The sequence below is a fragment of the Pleurodeles waltl genome, chromosome 9 (assembly GCF_031143425.1).
Source record: "Pleurodeles waltl isolate 20211129_DDA chromosome 9, aPleWal1.hap1.20221129, whole genome shotgun sequence".
Taxonomy (NCBI): Eukaryota; Metazoa; Chordata; class Amphibia; order Caudata; family Salamandridae; genus Pleurodeles; species Pleurodeles waltl.
The window spans coordinates 1,154,772,337-1,154,796,397 of NC_090448.1; the positions used below are offsets into that span (position 1 = coordinate 1,154,772,337).

A 24,061-nucleotide genomic window follows, 5' to 3' on the forward strand; every position below is an offset into this window, starting at 1 on the left:
CATTTACCCCTGCAACATTGGTTGCAAAAACCCATTTAATACCCATAACTAATGTTGATTGCACTCTGTGTTTTTGTACCTGTTTCTATCTCATGTGCATAAACTGCTCCTAAAGAGGCTGAAGAATATATAATTACTTAAATTGCTATCGTAAATCTCAAAGTGCAAACCCCATTGTTTCATGAAGGGGCACTTCTGCCTTAGAGGCCTCTGCTCTTAAGCTGGTGCCTTACATGCACCTGCAGAGCCCTCTGCGTTCCTCATTTGAAGACTGTTTCCCCTTCCACATGTACACCTGTATTGCGAATAAAAGGATTTTAGGGGTTTCAGATTGTCCTGCTGACATTATATTGTGTCCGCTAACAACAGTCCTCTGTATTTGCTTCTTCCTTGCTTTTATGTATAAAGTTATCATTTGTTTATTCACCTATTATGCTCCCAATAATGCTTTACCTTACATTTTCATTCAAGAGTCCAAGCACACCAGAAAATGTAGGGTATACACATTATTGCTTCAGTACTTATTTTAAACAAATTGAAACAAAATGGGTTACTTTCTGCATGCTCGAGTCTTGTGTGTGTGCTTTCTTTTGGGGCTAAAACTCTCTGGGTCTCATTATATGTTCCACTCTGTTGACTTTAATGTTAATTCCCATAGTTAACAATATCAGGGGGCCCTGTTTGCCAAATGGGGATTACAGGTGGAACCCTGAGAATTCCCTAAGCAATGAAGATTTATTGGGAAATCAATATTTCCAGGTCCAGTTTCCCCAATAATTCCTCATTTTCCCCTGGAGTTTTCTCTGGCAGATAATTCTGTGACCACCACCAGGCGGAATTCCTGGCCACTCATAATGGGGTCCCAAGCTAGAGGCCTTTGGGGCTATCAAATGCCTCTTTTTCTAGTGCACAACAGGGTCCGTTTTCTCACATGTTGCTTTCCTCATAACGTTCAACCTCCTAGGTGCTGAATGAGATGACAGAACTCCTGTCCTCCTGCCGCAACTATGACAACTACCGGCGGGCGTATGGCGAGTGCACGGGGTTCAAAATCCCCATTCTGGGCGTGCACCTGAAAGACCTGATCTCGCTGCACGAGGGTATGCCGGACTACCTGGAGGACCACAAGATCAACGTGCCCAAGCTGCACTCGCTCTACAACCACATCAACGAGCTGGTGCAGCTGCAGCAGGTGGCGCCGCCGCTGGAGGCCAACAAGGACCTGGTGCACCTACTCACGGTGAGTCGGCAGGGCGGGACCACAGGGACAGGTCTCCGAGGCCTTCTGGGCCCTTCACGCCGAGTCTACACCAATTGCATGTTTTTTAGGACTAAAATATTTTATTGAAAGCCTTTCTTAAACAACCAAAACCAACAGAGTGAATTGCGCCTTGACATATCCTAGAAAGCATAGGAAGAGTATTAAAGAACTCACATAACTATCCAGGCCTCGAAAAATCATACAAATGTTACTAGACCTGCAGGTCGAGTAACTTAAATAATCTATTCAACCTAACTGTAATGTACTTGACCCGTAAATGGGTCTCAAATTGTGTGATCCTGGGCAAATAGTTTACAGAGTTGCCTTTTCCTTAATTTTCGCATATGATTGCACCTTCAAATATGTGAGCTCAGCATTTCTGCAGTACAAAAAAACCTCTTTTGTTTGATTAGGTAGACTAAAGTTTGCTGCAAGCATCACAAGAATCTAGCCCACGTACCCATGAGGTCTAGCCCACATAACCTAGGACTTCTTTTAGTTTACTAACAACATTGCAATCAGGGCAGTAGTGTTTCTCAGTTTCTTTAAACACTCAATTTTAATAAATATACTACTGAACAATGATGTGGTAACATATTGTCATCTACACACAGTAACTTACCAAGAAATGTTTTTTGTGTTTTTTAATTGAAAAGTGTGTGGTGTCTACATTTGTGAAAACAGAGAAAGCAAGGCAGATTATAAAGAATGCTACTTTACAAAGCAAGGGACACATGTACTGAGAGAAGGGGGCATATGGTTGGTGTAATTTGTTCACAACTTTTTACGACCTCCTTGTAATTTTGCGATGTGACCTCTATACTATCAGATGTCCATGCTGTCATAAGTAGGAGCAGGTTTAAGAGTCCCTTGTGCCATCTAACGACACACTAGTGTCATTTTTTTTACACTAATGTGGCGTTGGATGGCCAAAAGTGCTGCGCCAGATTTAGAACGTGGTGCAATGCATGCATTGCGCCACTTTGTAACCCTCTGCACTACATCATGCATGCGCCATGCATAATGTATGCAAAGGGAGTGTTCCCCAATTAGGGGAGCCAAAAACATAGTGCAAAGAAATCTAATAGATCTCTTAGCGTCATTTTTTTGCCACTTTTAATGCCTGCTTACAGAAGGCGTTAAAAGGAGGCACACCGTTGGTTACAATGGGCCTTAATGGGCTTTGCAGGATTTGCGTCAACATTTTTGATGCTAATCCTGCAAAGTTCCAAACTAGTGTCAAAGATTTTGACGCTAGATGCCTAATTACTGCCATGGTGCGCTGCATTTTAGATACATGCACACATGGTGGCAATAGGGGGGGGCTAAGGGGCACAAGAAAAGTGGCGCTGCATTGTGGCAGCGCCACTTTTCTTAAATCTGGCCCGTAGTCCCACAGACACTCTGCCCCAAATATTCAATGTTGGCATCATTAAGCAACCTCATTTGTTATTGCTTCAACATGTTAGTCACAACATGCTACACATTCTGTTTGCTCGTCACAACTTTCATAGGCATTTTGATGTCATCATGAACTCAGTTTCGTGTTATCCCTAATGCATTTTGGACTGTTCTCCTTCCTCTGGGCTGTTGTTTATTCAAAAGCAGTCTCTCACAACTGAGCTATTCTGAGTGAATTATGATTAAAAAAGGCTTGTGAATTCTTGCAGTAGAAAGAAATCAGTCATCGCAAGACCTCACACAGTAGCTCACTGATACCACGGTTCCACTCCCATCTATCCAGATGCTCCAGCATTTTGTTTTCACCTTATATCACAATATGAATCATCCATAAATGCCCTGTTTTCCTCATTGATTTTAAAAATGCTTTAATTTGAGTAGGGCATGCATGGTGGAGGCCTTGCAGGGAAAGATTACACAAACTCCCCTGGTGCCCCTGACCACAAACACTGTGAAGTAGACAAACAAATAGTTGGGTGTTCTGCACTGGGTGCCCTGGGTAAGGAGGGGGGTGGATCTGCAGAAGCACGCAGCGGAAAAGTGTTAGCACTATGTTTGTACCTGTGCTAATGCTGTCCCACGCGAGACTCCACGCGGACTGCTTCGAAACGAACTGTACGATGCAGAGTGGGATGGGCAACATAACGGTGGCGGCTGTGCCATCGATAATGCAAGGTCTCTTCAAGGCTCCTCAACTGAGAACCAGACCAGCTAAATGCTTCCTCACTTATCTGTGTGTTCTCTCTCCGGACCAGCTACCTCATGGGTTTGGTCCGGTTTGGAGTTTGCAACTTCAAAAATGCTTTTTACAATGTACTGAACCCATTTTGCAATTCAGGTTAACAAATCACAAAACGCGTTGAGAAATCCTTAAAAAAACACTGTTAAGAAGAGGTGTATTTAGGGCATCCCTTCTAAATAGCAATTTGATATGATATGCATCAATGTTTTTTAATTTTACAGACTCCCAACATGGGGTGGTAAGCCATCCGTAAGTGGGAAGCTGTCTCCATAGGACCCTTTCCCATTTGTGTATATAAACAAAGTTTGTTGAAGAATATCTACTATGAAATATACTTTTAAAAAGTATGAAACCTTTTTTTTTTTTTTTTTCAAGCAGGCCCGTTTCCTTTAAGGAAAAGTGGCTGCATAAAAAAAAAAAAAAGAAAGTGTACTTAAAACGTGATCATAGAAATGGTGCCCTGCTGACCCTATCAGGCCATCCTGTGGTGGCCACCTATGGCAGTGAGTCCCACTTTGCGACCTGCCACATGAATATTGATGAGAAAGGTTAGAATTTGTGACCCACTATGATTCAGAAGTTTGTGAACCAACCTATTGTTATGTGAGTCGGTTTGCTAAATTTCACTCTGGTCACAAAAATACCAGTCAGTTTGCAACAAGTGTTTCCTAAATCTGACCCACAGTTCTTAAAACTGAGTCCCTCAAAGACAAATATACTGTTTTTCCAAAAATCTCTTTCCCACAACTTTGTTTTCTGGTCCTCCTTTAGAAACCTTGCTTGATCCCAACCCTGACTGAGTGACCAAATCCTGTTTCCACGGCCTGCACCTTCCTCTTCCGGCTGCCGTTTCCTGTCCTCTCCCTCATATTACAGATGGATTTGTTCATTCCCCCATTGATTTCCGCACTTTATCTTGGTCCCTCCATCAATTTCACTCGATGGCTTCAGTTGATGCCACAGCATAGCAGCCAGGAGCTTGCTGTGATTAAACAAACACATCTCTACCCATCAATAACAGGTGCACCGACTCCCTGTAGCCAAGAGAACTGTGTTCAAAATATACAAAAACTTTTATAATCATGCACTGAAAATGATCTCAGACAAATTTGTGAAATAAGTACCCAGGTGTAATTTAAGAACCAGACAAGCTAAAAGGCGGTCTAGTTTCCAGCAGTGCGTGCCTTCTGTCTGAAGGCTGCCATCAGAAAGAGATGGCGGTGCAGCATTACCATGGCGACTGGTGCCCTTGTTAATGTTGTCCGCGCGTCAGGCTCGCCATAGACTATTGGGAGCTGGACTAGTTTGGTAGGTTGTGGAAATTGGCTGCCTAGAGTTCTGCAGCGCGCTCGCCGGAACGTGGGACTCTACCCGTGGTCATGTTGTGACCTCCTCATCATGGATCGGTCAGTTGAGTGGTAAGGGTGGTGGTATACATGAATGCCTACTACGTTTCATATTGTTGTGTTCTAAATGGCAGTCCTCGGCCCCTCCCCAGGAAGGACCAAGGAGATCACCACTAACCCTACAGTTACAACAGGGAAAATCCACAGTGCTGGTAGATTGTAGGCTGTCGCATTAGGGTCTAGGGTATGGAAAGTCTTCGAAACCACGATCTGTGAATCAGGATTTGACTTTAGTTGGGGTGTCCATGTCTTGTTTGCAAGGCCACCCCGGCTTTTAGCCCCTTTGGAGCCCATCTCGCCACCATCTACAGGTGTCACCTATGGCTGCAGGTGAAAAGCAAGCATGCTGTGACCTTTACGCAGTCGGTATTTACACCTACACAAACTGCGGATCTGGATTTTGACCACGCAGGTTGAGGGAGGCGCGTGTGCGTGTGTGTGTGTGTGTATGTATGTGTGTGTGTGTATGTATGTATATATATATATATATATATATATATATATATATATATATATATATATATATTTTGATGTAAAACTAACATAACCTGGACATTGTTTCCAAAAATGAGTCGTTTTTCAATTGTTTCTTTTAATTCTGAAAAGTTATTGTCATTTGGACTTGCAATTTTGTGGGTTTTCAGAAATATTTCCTGTTGAATTGCGTGGCCGAGAGCCAGATCGCAGGCTTTGGAGCTGTGACTCAGCCAGTCTTCTTTTCTTTGCTTCTGTAGATTAGTTTGTGGTAATTAGGGTGCTGTACAAGAAAGAAATGCAGGAAGATGATATTATTCAAGGTTAAAGTGGGATTGGCGACAGACCATGTGGTGGAGGTTCACTTCTCGGTCTGATAACTGAAGGATGTTAATACTGATTTTCTAGAAGATTTACAACTTATTTTACATCAACAAGTCGATAGACTATTTGAGTGTATCACTTGCAAACAGAATCCTGAATCCTCAGAGTTCAACTCCTGTATCTCTTCCAGCTCTCGCTAGATCTGTACTACACCGAGGATGAGATCTACGAGCTTTCTTACGCCCGGGAACCGCGGAACCACAGAGTGCCGGTGAGCATCATTTCCTTCAGTGTTTGATGTGTTTTTAATGACTGATCTTCCAACAAGTGGTCTTCTGGCCACTCAGGCACAGTAGAGTTGTACATTGTGTAATCGGTTACCCTTATGACAGTAGAGTATCATACATGTAGCCTGTGCCGCTCTTGGCTGGCGCTTGGGTCTCAGGGCAGTACACTCTTTAATCAGAGTCCTTTATGAAACAGCCTATCACACATGACGCTGTAAGCACCTCTCGTCCATGCACCCAAGTGATGTGCGTTGTTTCACCAGCGTGCTTTGTGACACAGCTTTGTCACACATGACGCTGTAGGCATCTCCTCGCCCCATCCATGCACCATAGGCGAGTATAGTTTTTAACTGCGTCCTTTATGACTGAACGCTATCACACAGGAGGCTGCAGGTACCTCCCAGTCCCATCCATACACAAAAAGGATGTATATTGTTTTATCATATTCCAGCTGAATCACACGCAAAGTTGTAAGTACCTCCTGACCCCATGCATGCCCCTAAAGCACCTATAGTGTTTAATCAGTGTCCATTTCGAGAGAGCGCCATCATACGTGAAGCTGTAGGTACCTCCTGACTCGTTCATGAATACATTTTGTTTAATGAAAGGCCTCTATGACTGTGCCCCCTATACATATACCCCGGGTACTCCTCATGCAGTACAGTATTGTATGTGTTGTAATCACTGCCCTCATTGGCCACGCACTGTCAGCTGTTACCTCTCAGCCCTGATGCACACAGCTGTATAATCTGTAATCAGCATCCTTTATGGCAGAGTGCTTTCACACACATGCCCTCCAGGTAGCTTCCCCCCCTGCTCATGAACAGTGGTGGATATTTTGTAATTGCCCTTCTATGGCAGAGACCGTCACACTTGTACCCCAGCTGCCCCGTGCCCCCTCCATGCGTCTAAGGCCTGTCAGTTGGGTAGCTGGCGTCCTTTACGACAAAGAGCCATCACACATGTACAACAAGTATGTCTAAGCCGTGATCATGCAGTAGAGGGCCGTACATTTTGTAATCCGAATCCTTTTTGACATGGGCTAGCACACATGCACTTAAATGTCTTGGGTCCTGTCGTTAGTCCTGTAATTCAGTGTGTTGAGATTGTTGTCCACTTTAATCCTTCTGAATAAACACGTTTTCCTAGCACCAATTTATAAATCACAAGTTATGGCCCTGCAAAGTGGGATGAGGCGTCACTTGGGTGCATGTTGCCTCACAGACCTGCAAAAGTCATGCCCCGCCAGCCACATCCACGTTGGGTCACCAAAAACCAGGGGATGTGAAAATGACATCACAAACCCTCTGACAGCCATTGACATCACAATGTTGATCCCTCATCTCACACTTAGGCAGGGGCGGCTCCTCCATAGGGGCGGAAGAGCATTGCACCCCCTTAGCAGTGGCTGCTGCAAACCTTTTCCCAAAAGTGCTCAGCACTCCCCCTCAGAGCACGTGTGTTTGGCCAGCTGTCTTGGGCCGGCCAAACACACATGCACAGTAGGCTGTTGCCAAGCTGGAGAGAGCCTGCACAAGCTCCCAGTTTCCCTGGGAGCGCCCTGGCTAAGTTCTCCCAGCCAATCCTGATGCTGCTCTAAGCAGCCAAGCAGCCAAGAAGATGTAACACCACAAAAAGTGGCTTTACACCTCCTTGTAAATATGGAGCAGTGGTTAGCACCACAGGACCATCACGAAAAGTGACGCTTCAGTGGTGCTAAGGGCTCTTACATATGCCTCTATGTATAGTGTTAGCAATAGGTCTGTATGATAGTTGCACTGTCACACCAGACCTAAAAATGAAAAGGTAAATAAATAAAATAGCTAGGTTAAGTGCTAAAGAAAAGAGCTAGCATTTACTTGCACTGAATGATATGATTGTGTGTGTTGAAAAGGTGATAAAGGCTACAGAGCTGTCGGGAAGGAAGAATGAGAACCAGTTTGTGCCGGGGCCTGACCTTCAACCCTTTAAAATCAATTCACTAGAGAAGTTCCTCTACAGGTTAGCAATGACATCAGGAATCTAAAGGATGAGCAAGGTGTGTTTCAAACCAGGTAATCTCTGATAATTGTCTCCTGTCTATCTACACTCAGCCCTTGACGCCTTCCAAGCCACCAGTGGTTGCAGATTGGGCTTCGGGAGTCGCACCGAAACCGGACCCCAAGACCATCAGCAAGCACGTGCAGCGAATGGTGGATGTGAGTATGAAGACGATCCGGAAACACAGGATTATGTATAAGTGATTTTGTAAAGCGATAGTCATCTCCCAGGTCGACCACAAATCCTCAAGCTCACCTTCTAAATCTGGTAGGCAGGTCAAACTTAATCTAAAGTAAGCCTTGAATTTACATTTTTCATTATCTATATTTGTTTCTAGCACTTTGATGTTATAGAAAGTTTGTTTTCATATGATCTGTACTTCCTGGTATTGAAGCTTTGAAACTTCTGCAGCAAGGTATCTTAATTAGGGAAACTTGTTTCAGCTAGTTACAAAAGTGCTGCAGATATCTCTCCTTGCACAAAACTATTAGCAAGATTAGTCACCTTAATTTGTGCAGTAAATGCTCAAGTTCCTCGTGTTAGTCCATCTGAACAAAAGGAAGTTAGTGCAACAGCAGAGAGAGTGATATTAGTCGCAAAGTGTTGTGGCACAGGTCACTGTAGTGTACAGGAGAGTCAAAGCGAAACGATGCACTTCAGCAACGCAAACAGGACGTGTCCATGGGGGATGCTGGAGTCTTAGCAAATAGGCCCACGTATTCAGAGTCACAGTAAGTCATTCTGAGGGGCTGCCTTATAAACTTTCTTTTCACAAAATAACAGATTGCATACATTAGACAAGTGTACACAACCTTGCACCCACAGATGTAAATACTGGCCCTAAAAGTCAAATCTTCCTCTTGTTTCAATATTTCTAAACTGTTTATATGGTAGCGGATTCCTCTGGGAATTTTAGATTTACAATCAAATAGTACAAATTCTCAGAGAGAACAGCACCTTTGAACAGTGCTAAAAATACCAAGATTAGAACATGAGAGGTACTCAATTGCCCTAATAGAGGTTAAAATATCTTAAGGTGCAGGTCATTTGTCGACCTTGTGATATAGTTAGCTTGGAACAACCGAGATGTATTTGTTTAAGTTTAAACATTGTGTTGAACTAACCAGACATTGATACCTTCTAACGACTACACTCGAGTAATTCGAGCTATGGTGTAACTAGTTAGTACAAAAACCAAGGAGCCAGACTGTGCCCTAAAAGAACTTTATTGGATACCAGAAGCATAAATAAATACAATTCAGACTGTTGTGGCCAAGCATAAAATTACACAAGGACTTCAGTGAAATCTACTGTCAGAAGGTGACCGACACTGCGTAACCAATTAAAGCTGGCGTCGAATAGAGATAACCTTATCAAGGAAACAAGATGGAGTTGAAGATCTCAAGAAAGTAAAAAAAAAAAAAAAAAAGAATGTATCTGAAGTGCTTGTGCTGTGCCCACAGCAATAGTAAAACAGAAGCCTTAGTACTAGAGTAGCTATGTAGACTTGTAAACATGGTACGTGGGGCCTTTAACAGTACGAATGAGCACATTCAAAGGACACGTAGATACTTGAGGGTGGGTGAATAGCATACATACAGTGGACAGAGAAAAGCAAACTAATTAAGTCCATTAAGCATATATTATAAATTGTTATTGGCAAATAAGACCTGCTCTTGAAACCGTCTGCTAAAGGCCATTATGTTTCATTATTTCCACCCAGTCTGTCTTCAAGAACTATGACCATGACCAGGATGGTTATATTTCGCAGGACGAATTTGAAAAGATCGCAGCCAGTTTCCCTTTCTCCTTTTGTGTCATGGACAAGGACCGGTAAGCCCAAGATGCATGCTTCCTGAACAGACTAGTCTTTTGAAAGATCCATCCTCTCTACAAGTCATTCCTTCCTGAAGGCTGGTTGGGGCAGGAGGAAGGCACAGGCCCAGAGGCACTCACATGCCAGACCTGTGACTTAATCCACCCCTGTATCTCTGAGTTTTTCTTTGCAGTCCTCCATATTTTAGTAAATGTTCCACTTCCCCTGCCTCTAGACACCTGTCTGAATCAGGATGTTATATATAGCTGGTCCAAACAAGAGATTTAGGAACATTCCTTGACATTTTGAAGGGAATTGATTTGTGCACAATACTGCAAAATAAAATGCAGCAAGTACATTCCCTCCTTGTCTTATTCAACTTTGTTTGAGCCAGAGACAAGTAGCCAGTAACACCACCAGATGGACCTATCCATCTCCACCTCTGTGGTACCACCCCCAAACACAAGCTCCATCACCTCCTCTGTTTCCACTGCCTCCTCTGCAGTTCTACCTGCTCTACTGAGGTTCCAGCTCCCCCAATGATACCACCACTTTCTCTCCTTTTCCACCACTCCCTCCAAGTTCTCACAGCCTGTTTCCACATGCTCCCCCTCAGGTTCCACCTTCTGTCTGTGCATCCATCACCTGTTCTTCAATTCGTCTCCTCCCCTGGAGTGCTACGTCACCAAAAGTTTTATGTCACTTTCTGAGGTTCCATTCTCTCCTTTGAGTTTCCTTCATCTGCATCCCTCCTGTTGGTTACCATCTCATCCCCTGAGCCTCCATCTTCTGCTCTTGTATCTGCTCCACTGCAATCAACTCTTCTGTTTCCATCTTCTGCTCTTTGCTTTACTCTCTGTTTATGAGGTCCCATCACCTCCGTCGGCTATTCCCTGTTTTCATTTCCTCCTCTGTGGTTGCTTCCCTCTCCTGAGTTTCAACCTCTTAACTCAGTTTCTGTTTCCTGCTGTCTACTTCCATCTCGTCTTCTGAGGTTCCTTCACTGCAATCGCCTCTTCTGTTTCCATCTTCTGCTCTCTGCTTTCATCTGCCCTACTGAGGTTCCTTGTTCTTAGCTAAGGTTTGATCTCCTGCCGTGAGGTTCACCACCTCCTCTGTGATTCTATCTCCTGCTTTCTTTTTCCAACTCCTCCTTCGATGACCCTCCCCTCTGCTGAGGTTCCACCTCCTTATTTAAAATTGCAACTCCTCTTTAGCGGTGCTATCTCCTGCTTACTGTTTCCAGCTCCTCTGAGATTCCTTCGTTGCCATTGCCTCTGGTTCCATTTCTCTCTCTCTCTGCAATTCCTCTCCTCTACAGAAATTCCATCTTTTGCTCTGAAGTTCACTTCCTGTTTCCATCACCTCTCCAGTTGTTTTGCTGTCATCACCTCCTCTGGTTCCATTTCTTTCTCTCTGCTTCAGTCTCCTTCTCTGTGGTTCTTCCTTCTCAAAATCAGGTTCCATCTACAGCTCTGGAGTTCATGTCCTCCTCTGAGCTTCAGTCTCCTGCTTTCTGTTTCCATCTTTTCATCTAGTTCTGTCTCATCTAAGCCCCTTCTCCTTCTCCGAGTTCCATCATCTCTATAGTCCTCGTCCTGTTTCCGTCCCCTCTTCCGGGGTTCCACCTTCCTTAAGGTTCCATGGCCACCTCCCTGGTTCCATCTCCTTCTCTCAGGTTCTTCAGCACCTGTTGCTCTTCTGTGCTGTTGCATCCTCATTGGATTAAGCTCCTCTGTTTTTCCTTCTTTGCAGGGAAGGGCTGATCAGCCGGGATGAGATCACTGCCTACTTCATGAGGGCCAGCTCCATCTATTCCAAACTGGGTCTCGGCTTTCCGCACAACTTCCAGGAGACCACCTACCTTCGGCCCACATTTTGTGACAACTGTGCTGGATTTGTAAGTCCCAGCAGATGTTTCCCATGGGAATGGGGTGGTTGAGCCATGCGGTAAGTGGGGTTGGGAGAAATTGCTAAACACCATCATGCAAACCTGCGCCGTCTCTTCCGTTCATGCAGCAAGCATTCACTGTTTTTTGTGTGCCGGCTAAGCCAACAGTTGACGTTGTATGCCAGTATTCAAGTCTCCAAGGGAGGAGCAATTTATCATTTATTGTTCCTGTAATCATTGCCCCACAGTGGAAGTGTGTGTCTGTAAGGATTTATAGTAGATAGTGTACCATTATTTATGCCCCTCCCATCAAAGTTACTCCACTGGTAATCATTGTTCCCTCACAGGTCCCGCGCCTTCAATACTTGCACTGTTACGTGCGTTTGGTCTGCAGCGATGCCCCCACACTGGTGCTATTCCTGTAATCTTTGCCTCATGAGCAGTACAGTGCCTGTAATCATGCCATTCAGAAAGGATAGCAAGCCTGTAATCAAAGGCTCAAAACAAGTATGACACCAGCTATCAAACCGCAGTATGCCGCTGAAACCCATTTATATGAAGTGGAACAAGGCTTCCCCTGTCCATACTAGTTTTCTGGATACTTGGCAGCATTTCACCTTATACCTGACATTAATTACAAGAGCTTTCCCTCTCACTATCAGCATTCAATACTAAAAGCAGTTTTGTAAATTTACCTCAAACAACAACAATAAATGGAACCTGTAGAGCTCCTCCTGCATAAGAACTGCTTCTAAGCTCTTGTAAATACTGATGATGCCAATAACCACTAGTATGAATTATTTCCTAACACAAATGTATGTGTTTATGTTTTTCAGCTCTGGGGTGTTATTAAACAAGGATACCGGTGCAGAGGTACGTTCATGCAGTAACATTTGTAGCTAGCAACATTCAAGATTTGGAAAGCAATGGTAAAAGACAGACCCTATATCAGTCTAGTGTAAGAACCCTAGTAGAAGGATGTCAGTCTAGCATATCTCCTCCAGGACCGCCCAGTGAACTGAGAGTATCCCCTAGGAGTGCAAGGCTGATCTAGCACATCCTGCTCAGAGCATTCTGCAAATTGAGTACGTCCCCCAGGAATTCCAGGATACTCTTCATCATCCACCTAGGAGTTCCATGCTAATGTAATGTCCTCTCCAGGAACACCAAGCTGCTCTTGTGAATCCCTTTGAGTAAGAGACATTGTGTAAGTTGTTTATGCCACAAGGGCAGCATAAAGCCAGACTACATTCACCTTCAGGCTGTAGTCCAAAGTAGTGTATCCTTCAAGGGTCCAAAGGCTAAACAACATCTTAACCTGGTGCATTCTTCTAGCTGCAGTGACCAGTCGAAGTGCATCTGCCTAGGAGCAGCAGGCTCATCTGGTGTTTTACCTAGGATCACAAGACTAAGCTCTAGGCCCCTCTAGTTTATTGCTCTAATCGCAGAAGTCTTACATTAGCGTGAGCAAGTATCTCATTTGGGCTTCCTCCCCGACCATGCAACTGAAACTGTCCTTGTGGTAGCCCTAGATGTTTGTACGGTTCTGGGCATGGGTGGTGTCATGACACTAATCCACGTAGATCTACCCGCTGCCTTTGATACTGTCAACCATCATACAGTCAGCTCAAGGTTCCACAGGATGGGAGTAAGGTCAGAAGCTTCGAATGGATTAGTCCTTCTTTCTAACCGTACTCATTCTTTAGCTTTTTCACTGAAACTTTTTTTTTCTTTAGTTGCTTTGTCTCCAAAACTTGCACATGTGGCGGCCACAACTGCCCTCACTCAATCTTTTTGATTTGTTTGCTATAGTTAAGCCTATGATAGCCAATTAATCATTCGGCTACACCAAGCTTCTAAGACAATATTTCCAAATGTCATGCCTGAGAGATTACCCTATTTGCCTGAATGTCAATAAGTAGCCTTGAGCTAAAGTCCAACAAGATAGAAGTTCCTGGCATTCTGCTCACTGTGTGGGGTGATATCTCTTGGCCATTTTCTTTTGGAGAGACATCCACACTAGTAAATATCATCAAGAAATGAAGGGTCTCTTTTGCCCCTTGTATTAAGAGAAAGGCACTACCCTGCTTTCTTATCTTCAAAATTCAGGGAAAGATTGGTCTCTTTCTACATCCAGAGGAAATTAAACTAGTCTTTTGAGACTCAATCTCATCCCGGCTAGACTACCCAAGGACCTTATTTCACATCTTCAGATCATAGAAGATGCAACAGACTCTTGTATTTACTTGTGGCCACATCTCACTCCGTTATTTTTTTTTATCCACAATGCCACCTCAGATTAGACCCCACCATATTTAAATCAGCCTCGATCCTGCCAAGCCAGGTTCTCTCTGAACTGGAACACAAGCATCCCGAGACCGGTTTCACTCAAATTGTGTCTCTTCAGTAGACTGCAGCTTAGTTCCAGTGGCAAAGTGAGCACAGGACCCATGTCCGGGCACACCCATCAAACTGAAGTAAACAAAAAAAGATCAGTCAGATTAGAGCCTCAGTCCACTGGTACAAAAGGCAAGTGACAGCTGCTACTGCAGGACATTTCCGCACCATACTGACAGTGCCCCCTCATATTTACCTATCTGCAGACTGCGGCATGAACTGTCACAAGCAGTGCAAGGAGCTGGTGGTGTTCGAGTGCAAGAAGCAGTGCAACGGCTCGGCAACGCCGGAGAACAGCCCCAATTCAGGCATCACGGCAGCGGTCCTCTGCCCGGCAGGCATGAAAGGGCTCATGAACGGTGAGTGTCAGACAGAGTGCACAAGAGGGATGAACAACATTGCATTGCCATCTTGGATTTGGTGATACGCAGCAAATTAAAAGCAACATCAAAAGTTTTTAAGACAAGCATGTTTTATTTAGTGTATTTCATTTACTTTGATGAATTTTACTATTGTTAAAAAGAAGTGTTGTAGACAAGGTGTCAAGCATGAAAGTTTTTAAGAAAATTAGCAATGTATTTTTCATTCCATGCCCCTAAGCACTTGAGCTTGGAAAGCCGGTGGATAATGGAGCAGGAGCCTAAAGTACTCCATGCCAGAATCAGCTCCAGGCGGTCTGTGCCAAGTGCCCCAGGCCATGCCACACGTAATGAGATCTGTCCATATCTAGAGCTACTCAACCTTTCCATGTCCCAGGCTGATTCTGCTCTCTGCCCAGGTGCCCACAGCTCCGCAGCCTGCCTGAAAGTCTCAAGTCCCAGAATCCGCATGTTCATTTGTTCCCACCTCCTTACTCCATCTATCCTAAGGCTCCAGTTGTATGAATGAGCTTCTCAAGATCCCTTAACTCTCCATCAATGTGCCACTTGCACCCTGTGTATCTATAATCTTCTCAAGCTCCTCAAAACCGTCCCAGTACCACCAACCCCTCTTGTATATACATGTTTCTCAAGCTCCTCGGACAGTCAGTCCATGCCCTCAGCTTCTTACACCCTTTAGCCATGGTGGTTCAGCTAATCATGCCTTCTGTCCACCTACTTCAAGCTTCTCAAAGTAACTGTCCATTGGCCTGAAGGTTATAAAAAGGTCTGGCCACGTGCCCCTGCCCTAAATGGCTTCACGCTATGTTTCAACGCATATCCCGCTGTATGCACACAAAATAAATACACAGAAGGCTTCCAAAGAATTGTGGCAGCACCCACCAGCTCCTGCTGTATGTCTATGTGTTCGGAAGTCTACACAGTCAGTTTAACCCAAGCATCTCCTGCTGTATGTTTGTGTCCAGAGGCCAACACATTGTCTAACAATGTGACATTAGCATCTCCTGCTGTATGTCCATGTGTTCGGATGTCTACACACTGTCAGTTTAACCCAAATATCTCCTGCTGTATGTCTATGTGTCCGGAGGTCTGCCCATTGTCTAGCAATGTGACACAAGCATCCCCTTCTGTAGCTCCATGTGCCTGAAGGTCTATACGCCGTCAATACAAACCAAGCATCTCATGCTGTCCATGTGTCTCAAGGTGAAACCAAAGCATCTCTTGCTGCAAGTACGTGTCGGGTTGTCTTCACGCAGTCTCTCAACATAACCCAAGCCTCTCCTGCTGTATGTCCTTGTGTCTGGGTGTGAGAACACGATCTGTGAATATAACCCAGGAATCTCCTGCTGTATGTCCAGGTGCCTGGAGGTCTACACGTTGTCTACCAGTGCGATGCAGGCATCTCCTGCTGCATGTCCAGGTGCCTGGATGTCTACACGTTGTCTACCAGTGCGATGCAGGCATCTCCTGCTGCATGTCCAGGTGCCTGGAGGTCTACACATTGTCTACCAATGCGATGCAGGCATCTCCTGCTGCACGCCTATGTGTTCGGAGGTCTACGCACTGTCTGTTAATGAGACCCAAGTGTCTCCCGCGGTCTGGCTCTGTGTGCAAGCTTAGAACAATGTCTGGGTTAGTGTCTCTAGCCTATCAGGCAGATTAGCATGTGCATTATTTACATTGTGGGAGAGACCCATTCTGCACTTTTAAACAAAAGACGTGTGGAAGCCATCACAAGCCTCTGCCACCCAGGAGTGCAAAGGGACGTTACATATTTCCTGCTGTGCAACTCTGAGTTCATGGGAATGATAACCCCTAGAACTCACTCCAAACGTCACTCGCCAGCCTGTGTTGCTCCCCCAATTTCTGTATCCTATCTTTTCCAATGTCCCAAGTCCATCTTGTTGCTTCTTTACCCAGTTTCTGAGGTGTGTTGCCTCACAGACCCACCAGCCTTCAGAAGGGTAGCTACTGTGGGCTAGAGCACTCTAGGCAGGAGGGGCAGGGCACTGCTGCAGTCCAGTAGAACCTGTTGGGAAGGTACAACAGAATGTCACGCATGGATTTCTGGAATGATGTTGCATGTACTGTTGCCTACATCAGTGACCGGTCCCACCTCCACATTTTACAGACTCCTAGGGCCTCATTTACAAGAAACTGGCGCACAGTGACCTATGCGTCGGTTTTCTTGTGCCGCACGACACCATGGTAGTGCTGTATTTAGAATACAGTGCTCCATGGGGCACAGTGTCCACAGCTGCGTCAGAAACTCTGATGGAGCTGTGGCGCTAAACCTTAGCATTGCTGGACTGCTAGTCCAGTAATGCTATGGGGGCCCCGTTGTAAACAGCAGAATGTCACTTTTATGCCTGCTTTGAGCAGGCGTTAAGAAAATGATACAGTGAAGGCGCAGAATAGTGCCGAATCACAGCACCATTTCTGCGTGCCTTTTTGCGGGTGAACGTCTGCCTTGCATACATTATACTTGGTGCAGCTATAATGTGGTGCAAGGGTTTACAAACTGGCACAGTGGTCCCATTGCACCCGTTTGTAAAAGCGGCGCTGCCCGAGGGACTCTTTGTGCCACTGTAGCATCAAAACAATGACGCTGCAAAGCCGCAAGGGCTTGTAAATGAGCCCCTTAGTTTTTCCCACTAGACAAATGGAACCAGCAATTCCCACTGGGAGGGGAAAACAGCTGAAATTTTTCTGAATATAATTTTTTTTTTAGTTTTAACCAATCTGAATGTATGTTACTGTAGCTAATTGGAATAGGGCCTACCTTAACCAATCAGAAATAATGTTACTAGTACCCTTGTGGGTATCGATTGAACAAGGATGCGATGAACGCATCATGAACTCCTGCTAAGTGTCTTTGTTGCAGAGTGACTGGAAGCTCTCCAGCTGTCGAGCTCTAAAGTTGCACACTGAAGTAGCACATATAGCTCAAGGTATCTCAGCTCAGGTTGTTTACTAGAAAATAGATAGACATGACTTTAACCTCTGTGAGCTGCTTGTCAAGCCTTTCTTTGTCTGCACCACACAGGACCGGAGGACGGATCCTTCACATTCCCTGGTGGGGACAGAGCAAGTTCCACCGAACCCACAGAAGAATGCAAAGACAATACAATCATGCTGGTGGGCAGCTCTGCAGCAAAGATCACCCTGACGATAAACCTCGCAGCCCTGGACAAAAGTACACAGACTGAGCATGGCGTAGCCGGCTGCAATGCTCCAGTCAGGCACTACGTACTTCACCACAGACGAGCGTATGCCAAATGGGACAACAAGAACTCCACTCGCAATGCAAGGAACCAAGATGGTGCCTCATCACCAGCGCATCAGGAAGAGGACCAGGTACCATAAACTAAAGCTTTTTGGCCACCACTTGGGGAATGTGTGCTTGCATGGGAATGGGCATTACATGGTTTCATCTGTCTACGGGTAGCCAAAGTCTCTGTGAACTCAAGGGAGCCATCCTGGCCATGGGGTTGAGCACAAAACTTCCTGGAGTAGATTAAAAAAAAAAAGTCCATGAGATGGAAGCAAACATTATAAATATGCATAAGGATGCATTCTGGCAAACATTTAGCAAAATAGAGAGAATTCCTGAGAGGTCAGCAACTCTGAAAGTCTGGTAGGGCTCAGGAGAACCCATCACTTCAGGGAGTGCATGACATGATCAACTCTTCTTCTCCTTACCAGCCTTTCAGAGACCATGGGGAATGACAGCTAGGCCCACAGGCCATCATTATCATTATAACTCTGTATAGAGCTGGCAGACCGCATCAATCGTAAACCTGAACATTGGCCAAATCAGCAGACTTGCTCTAGCATCTAGCACATAGTAGGATCACCCCTGGCAGACCCCTGAACTGCTCTCATATGTAAGCCTATTTAAAAGTATTTTAAACTGAGCCTTACTCACTCTAGACATCAAAACTCAGAAAGGCCATATCTGAGCCAAAACCACCCACAATCCTGCTAAATTGAGCGTAGTCTGTTTTTCGTCGGGGGTGTGCAGCATCCCCTAATGAGCTCATCCATGCACTTGCTCCCTATAGCAACCTTACCCACCATCACAGAGATTGGTTCATGGTGCTGGTCCAGATCCAAATCCACACCCACACACCAGCATATAATCTTCACCATTCCATATGCAGCTTAAAAACTCCTATGACATATTAAATGAAAGCTAATCCAAAGTGTGATGTCCTTATCCCTAGGAACAAGAGACTCTCAGGGCGCAGAATGAAGTCTTGAAGCTCCAGCTGCTGGAGGCACAGAGGAGAATTGAGGTCCTAGAGTCAGAGCGAAAAAGCCAGGCACTGGAGAAGGTGGACCACACCGGTGACGCGTAGCCTGAGAGCTGGAGAGAACAATGGGTGTCCAAAGCCATTCACATTCACCAGAGCACACGCTGCTGTATCTAAGCTATCCTAATGGACACGCGGCTCTTGGCTACTGCGTGCATTTATGGTTTTCTGTCCTCCAGGCACTTTCAGTATCCATCAGCCTGTGGATTGCCAAAATATCAATATCTAGTGGCTCACCCATCTGCAGGGAAGGTACAATAAAACAGACATTGAAAACCTGTAAATTCCTGAAAAGGTGGGAAATTGCAGTGGACAGTGTGGGGACTGCGGAATATACAGCCAAGTCAAGAGGCAATAATTTACACCAGACTATCCATCGGCCAGGGGCAGCGCCTGGGCAATAAACTGTGGCGGAATTTTCTATGAAGGTGAAACGATTGTGCAATGAATGGTCCACGCCACAACTGTGGTGCAGTTCACGCGCAATGGATGACACTCACGGAATCACAGATGCCACTGGTTGTAGCAGTGAGAAACGTCTCTGGTGTATAAGGTGCAATCAGTGTTATCTGTAGAAGAGCACCCATGCAGTGACTCGTGCCAGCCTGGTGCAACCAGTGACAGCAGTGGAGTCACTGCAGTGCATGATGTTGTTACAGCTCTGATGCAGTGGGTGCATCAGACAGTTCTGGTGCAGTGAATGTTGTGAAAGGGTAATGCTAGTGCAATAGATATTGTGAAGGGGAAGGTCAGGAGACAACAGAGCAGATGTGCAACAGGGATGGTCAGTGGAACAACACTTGTGCAACGTGTTTTATTAGTGTTGCTTGTATGCGTAAAATAGCCTGGGTGCAACCATTGCTACTAATGCTGCTTATACAAGGGGTGATGTGAAAGTAGTAGCGTGGGTGCAATAGGCGTGTAAAGGGGCAGTGCGGTGCAGTGGGTGTTCGAATGCAACAAATCTTCAGGAAGGGTGTTTTAAATAAATAGTGCCAAGGGGTACCCTTGGTGCCCTGAATACTATGAGGGGAAAGTGATGGTGCAGTAGTGTTCGGGAGAGGCAGTGCTGCTACAAACTGCTGCCGGTAGGAGTAGCAAGCGTTTGTGTCGTGAAGGGGCTGCGTTGGGTCCATGGTCTACTGAAGGGACAGTCCTGGTGCAACGAAGGTTAGGATGGTGCGGTGTTAGTGTTGTGGGTCTGTGAAGCTGCAGTACTGGTGCAACAAGCAGTACTCCTGCAGTAAGTATTAAGATGCACTGCCTATGAAGTGGGTGTTACCAAGGAGTACTGCTGCTACAGTGCGTGTTATAGAGGCAGTCCTCGTTCAACGCGTGCTACGAAGCAGCGCTAGTGTGACGCTGTTCTGCAGAAGCAGTGCTGGTCGTTGGTTCTGTGAAGAGGCAGCAATGGGGTAACGGTTAAGAAAGGGCAGTGTTGATACAATTAGAAGTTCCATGGGGTTGGAACCGATGCAATGAGTGTTATGAACGGGCAAAACAATTAGAATGTGTTTTATGATCAGACAGCGCTGGTGTAATGCATGTTATCAAGTAACTATACTTGTGCAATGCGAGTCACGAACAGATAGCGCTGGTGCAATGAGACTTATTAAGCAACCGCGCTGGTGCAATGTGAGTTACGAACAGACAGCGCTGGTGCAATGCAAGTTATAAACAGACACCGCTGGTGTAATGAGTCTTATTGAGGAACAGTGCTGGTGCAATGCGAGTTATGAACAGACGGCGCTGGTGCAATGCGAGTTATGAACAGACAGCGCTGGTGCAATGCGAGTTATGAACAGACGGCGCTGGTGCAATGCGAGTTATGAACAGACGGCGCTGGTGCAATGCGAGTTATGAACAGACAGCGCTGGTGCAATGAGACTTATTAAGCAACCGCGCTGGTGCAATGTGAGTTACGAACAGACAGCGCTGGTGCAATGCAAGTTATAAACAGACACCGCTGGTGTAATGAGTCTTATTGAGGAACAGTGCTGGTGCAATGCGAGTTATGAACAGACGGCGCTGGTGCAATGCGAGTTATGAACAGACAGCGCTGGTGCAATGCGAGTTATGAACAGACAGCGCTGGTGCAATGCATGTTATGAACAGACAGCGCTGGTGCAATGTATGTTATGAACAGACAGCGCTGGTGCAATGCATGTTATGAACAGACAGCGCTGGTGCAATGTATGTTATGAACAGACAGCGCTGGTGCAATGCGAGTTATGAACAGACAGCGCTGGTGCAATGCATGTTATGAACAGACAGCGCTGGTGCAATGTATGTTATGAACAGACAGCGCTGGTGCAATGCATGTTATGAACAGACATCACTGGTGTAATGAGTCTTATTGAGGAACAGTGCTGGTGCAATGCGAGCTATGAACAGACAGCGCTGGTGCAATGTATGTTATGAACAGACAGCGCTGGTGCAATGTATGTTATGAACAGACAGCGCTGGTGCAATGCATTTTATGAACAGACATCACTGGTGTAATGAGTCTTATTGAGGAACAGTGCTGGTGCAATGTGAGCTATGAACAGACAGCGCTGGTGCAATGTATGTTATGAACAGACAGCGCTGGTGCAATGCATTTTATGAACAGACATCACTGGTGTAATGAGTCTTATTGAGGAACAGTGCTGGTGCAATGTGAGCTATGAACAGACAGCGCTGGTGCAATGTATGTTATGAACAGACAGCGCTGGTGCAATGCATGTTATGAACAGACATCACTGGTGTAATGAGTCTTATTGAGGAACAGTGCTGGTGCAATGCGAGTTACGAACAGACAGAGATGGTGCAATGTATGTTATGAACAGACAGCGCTGGTGCAATGTATGTTATGAACAGACAGCGCTGGTGCAATGCGTGTTATGAACAGACATCACTGGTGCAATGAGTCTTATTAAGGAACCGTGCAGGTGCAATGCGAGTTATGAACAGAAAGTCCTGGTGCATATTATTTGATCAAAAAACTGTAATTGTGCAATACGAGTTATGAAGGGACCGTGCTGGTGCAATGTGTGTTATGAACAGACCGCACTGGTGGAATGCATGTTATCGAGGAACTGTGCTGGTCAATGTGAGTTACGAAGGGACAGTGCTGGTTCAATGTGTCTTATCAAGGAACCTTACTGGTGCAATACGAGTTAAGAAGGAATAGTGCTTCTGCAGTGTTTGTTTGAAGGGACAGTGCTGGTGCACTGTCATATTAAGGAACCTTACTGGTGCAATACGAGTTAAGAAGGAATAGTGCTTCTGCAGTGTGTGTTTGAAGGGACAGGGCTGGTGCAATGCGAGTTATGAAGGGACAGTGCTGGTGCAATGTGTCTTATCAAGCAATCGTACTGGTGCAATGTGAGTTACGAAGGGACAGTGCTGGTGCAAGGTGTCTTATCAAGGAACCGTACTGGTGTGATGCAAGTTTTGAAGGGACAGTGCTGGTGCAATGTGTCTTATCAAGCAACCCTACTGGTGCAAGATGAGTTATGAAGGGACAGAGCTGGTGCACTGTGTCTTATCAAGGAAATGTACAGGTTCAATGCAAATTATGAATGGACAGCACTGGTGTAATACATCTTGTTAAGGAACTGTGCTGGTGCAAAGTCTTTTATGAAGGGACAATGCTGGTGCAATGTGTCTTATTAAGGAACCTTACTGGTGCAATGCAAGTTATGAATGGACGTGCTGGTGCAATGCGTCTTATTAGGGAACCATGCTGGTGCAATCTGGGTTATGAAGGGACAGTGCTGGTGCAAAGTTTTCTTATCAAGGAATCGTACTGGTGCAATGCGAGTTACGAAGGGACATTGGTGGTGCAATGTGTCTTATCAAGGAACCGTACTGGTGCAATGTGAGTTACAAAGGGACAGTGCTGGTGCAATGTGTCTTATCAAGGAACCGTACTGGTGCAATGCAAGTTATGAAGGGACAGTGCTGGTTCAATGTGTCTTATCAAGGAACCGTACTGGTGCAATGTGAGTTACAAAGGGACAGTGCTGGTGCACTGTCTTATTAAGGAACCTTACTGGTGCAATACAAGTTAAGAAGGAATAGTGCTTCTGCAGTGTGTGTGTGTTGAAGGGACAGTGCTGGTGCAATGCGAGTTATGAAGGGACAGAGCTGGTGCACTGTGTCTTATCACGGAACCGTACTGGTGCAATACGAGTTATGAAGGGAAAGTGCTGGTACAATGTGTGTTATTGACAGCACTGGTGGAATGTGTTTTCTTGAGGAACTGTGCTGGTGCAATGCGAGTTATGAAGGGACAGTGCTGGTGCAATGTGTCTTATCAAGGAATCTTACTGGTGCATTGCAAGTTAATAAGAGGCAGTACTGGTGCAATGCAAGTTACGTAGGAGCACTGCTGGTACAATTTGAGTTGCGTGGGGACAGTGCTGGTAAACGGGTAGTTTCGAAGGGGTTTCATTTGCAGTGGTTTTTCTTAGGATATGTTGGAGCAGTGCTGGTGCAGTGGGGGATACATTGGAGCAGTGCTGGTGCAGTGGAGGGTACATTAGAGCAGTGCTGGTGCAGCAGAGGGTACGTTAGAGCAGTGCTGGTGCAGTGGAGGATACGTTGGAGCAGTGCTGGTGCAGTGGAGGGTATGTTGGAGCAGTGCTGGTGCAGTGGAGGGTACATTAGAGCAGTGCTGGTGCAGGGTACATTGGAGCAGTGCTGGTGCAGTGGAGGGTATAAGTGGGAGGAGTGCTGGTGTAGTGGAGGGTATAAGTTGGAGGAGTGCTGGTGCAGTGGAGGGTATGTTGGAGCAGTGCTGGTGCAGTGGAGGGTATGTTGGAGCAGTGCTGGTGCAGTGGAGGGTATGTTGGGGCAGTGCTGGTGCAGTGGAGGGTACGTTAGAGCAGTGCTGGTGCAGTGGAGGGTATGTTGGAGCAGTGCTGGTGCAGTGGAGGGTATATGTTGTAGCAGTGCTGGTGCAGTGGAGGATATATGTTGGAGGAGTGCTGGTGCAGTGGAGGATACATTGGAGCAGTGCTGGTGCAGTGGAGGGTACATTAGAGCAGTGCTGGTGCAGCAGAGGGTACGTTAGAGCAGTGCTGGTGCAGTGGAGGATACGTTGGAGCAGTGCTGGTGCAGTGGAGGGTATGTTGGAGCAGTGCTGGTGCAGTGGAGGGTACATTAGAGCAGTGCTGGTGCAGGGTACATTGGAGCAGTGCTGGTGCAGGGTACATTGGAGCAGTGCTGGTGCAGTGGAGGGTATAAGTGGGAGGAGTGCTGGTGCAGTGGAGGATATATG

General features: G+C 45.8%; 1 protein-coding gene across 4 annotated transcripts in view; it reads left to right on the plus strand.

Moving 5' to 3' along the window:
• Positions 1 to 22,349, plus strand: part of RASGRP1 (RAS guanyl releasing protein 1) — a 217,171-nt gene extending 194,822 nt beyond the window's left edge. For 3 of the 4 annotated variants that reach the window (XM_069209005.1, XM_069209004.1, XM_069209008.1), the window contains 9 exons: positions 965 to 1,240; positions 5,859 to 5,939; positions 8,049 to 8,153; positions 9,719 to 9,828; positions 11,567 to 11,711; positions 12,539 to 12,575; positions 14,306 to 14,458; positions 17,526 to 17,836; positions 18,706 to 18,983. In XM_069209005.1, coding sequence (XP_069065106.1) covers positions 965 to 1,240; positions 5,859 to 5,939; positions 8,049 to 8,153; positions 9,719 to 9,828; positions 11,567 to 11,711; positions 12,539 to 12,575; positions 14,306 to 14,458; positions 17,526 to 17,836; positions 18,706 to 18,840 — 1,353 coding nt within the window. In that variant the 3' untranslated portion in view covers positions 18,841 to 18,983. Of the gene's footprint in view, positions 1 to 964; positions 1,241 to 5,858; positions 5,940 to 8,048; positions 8,154 to 9,718; positions 9,829 to 11,566; positions 11,712 to 12,538; positions 12,576 to 14,305; positions 14,459 to 17,525; positions 17,837 to 18,705 lie in introns of all 4 variants that reach the window. The other variant, XM_069209007.1, reaches the window with a different exon arrangement.
• Positions 22,350 to 24,061: the final 1,712 nt, after the last annotated feature.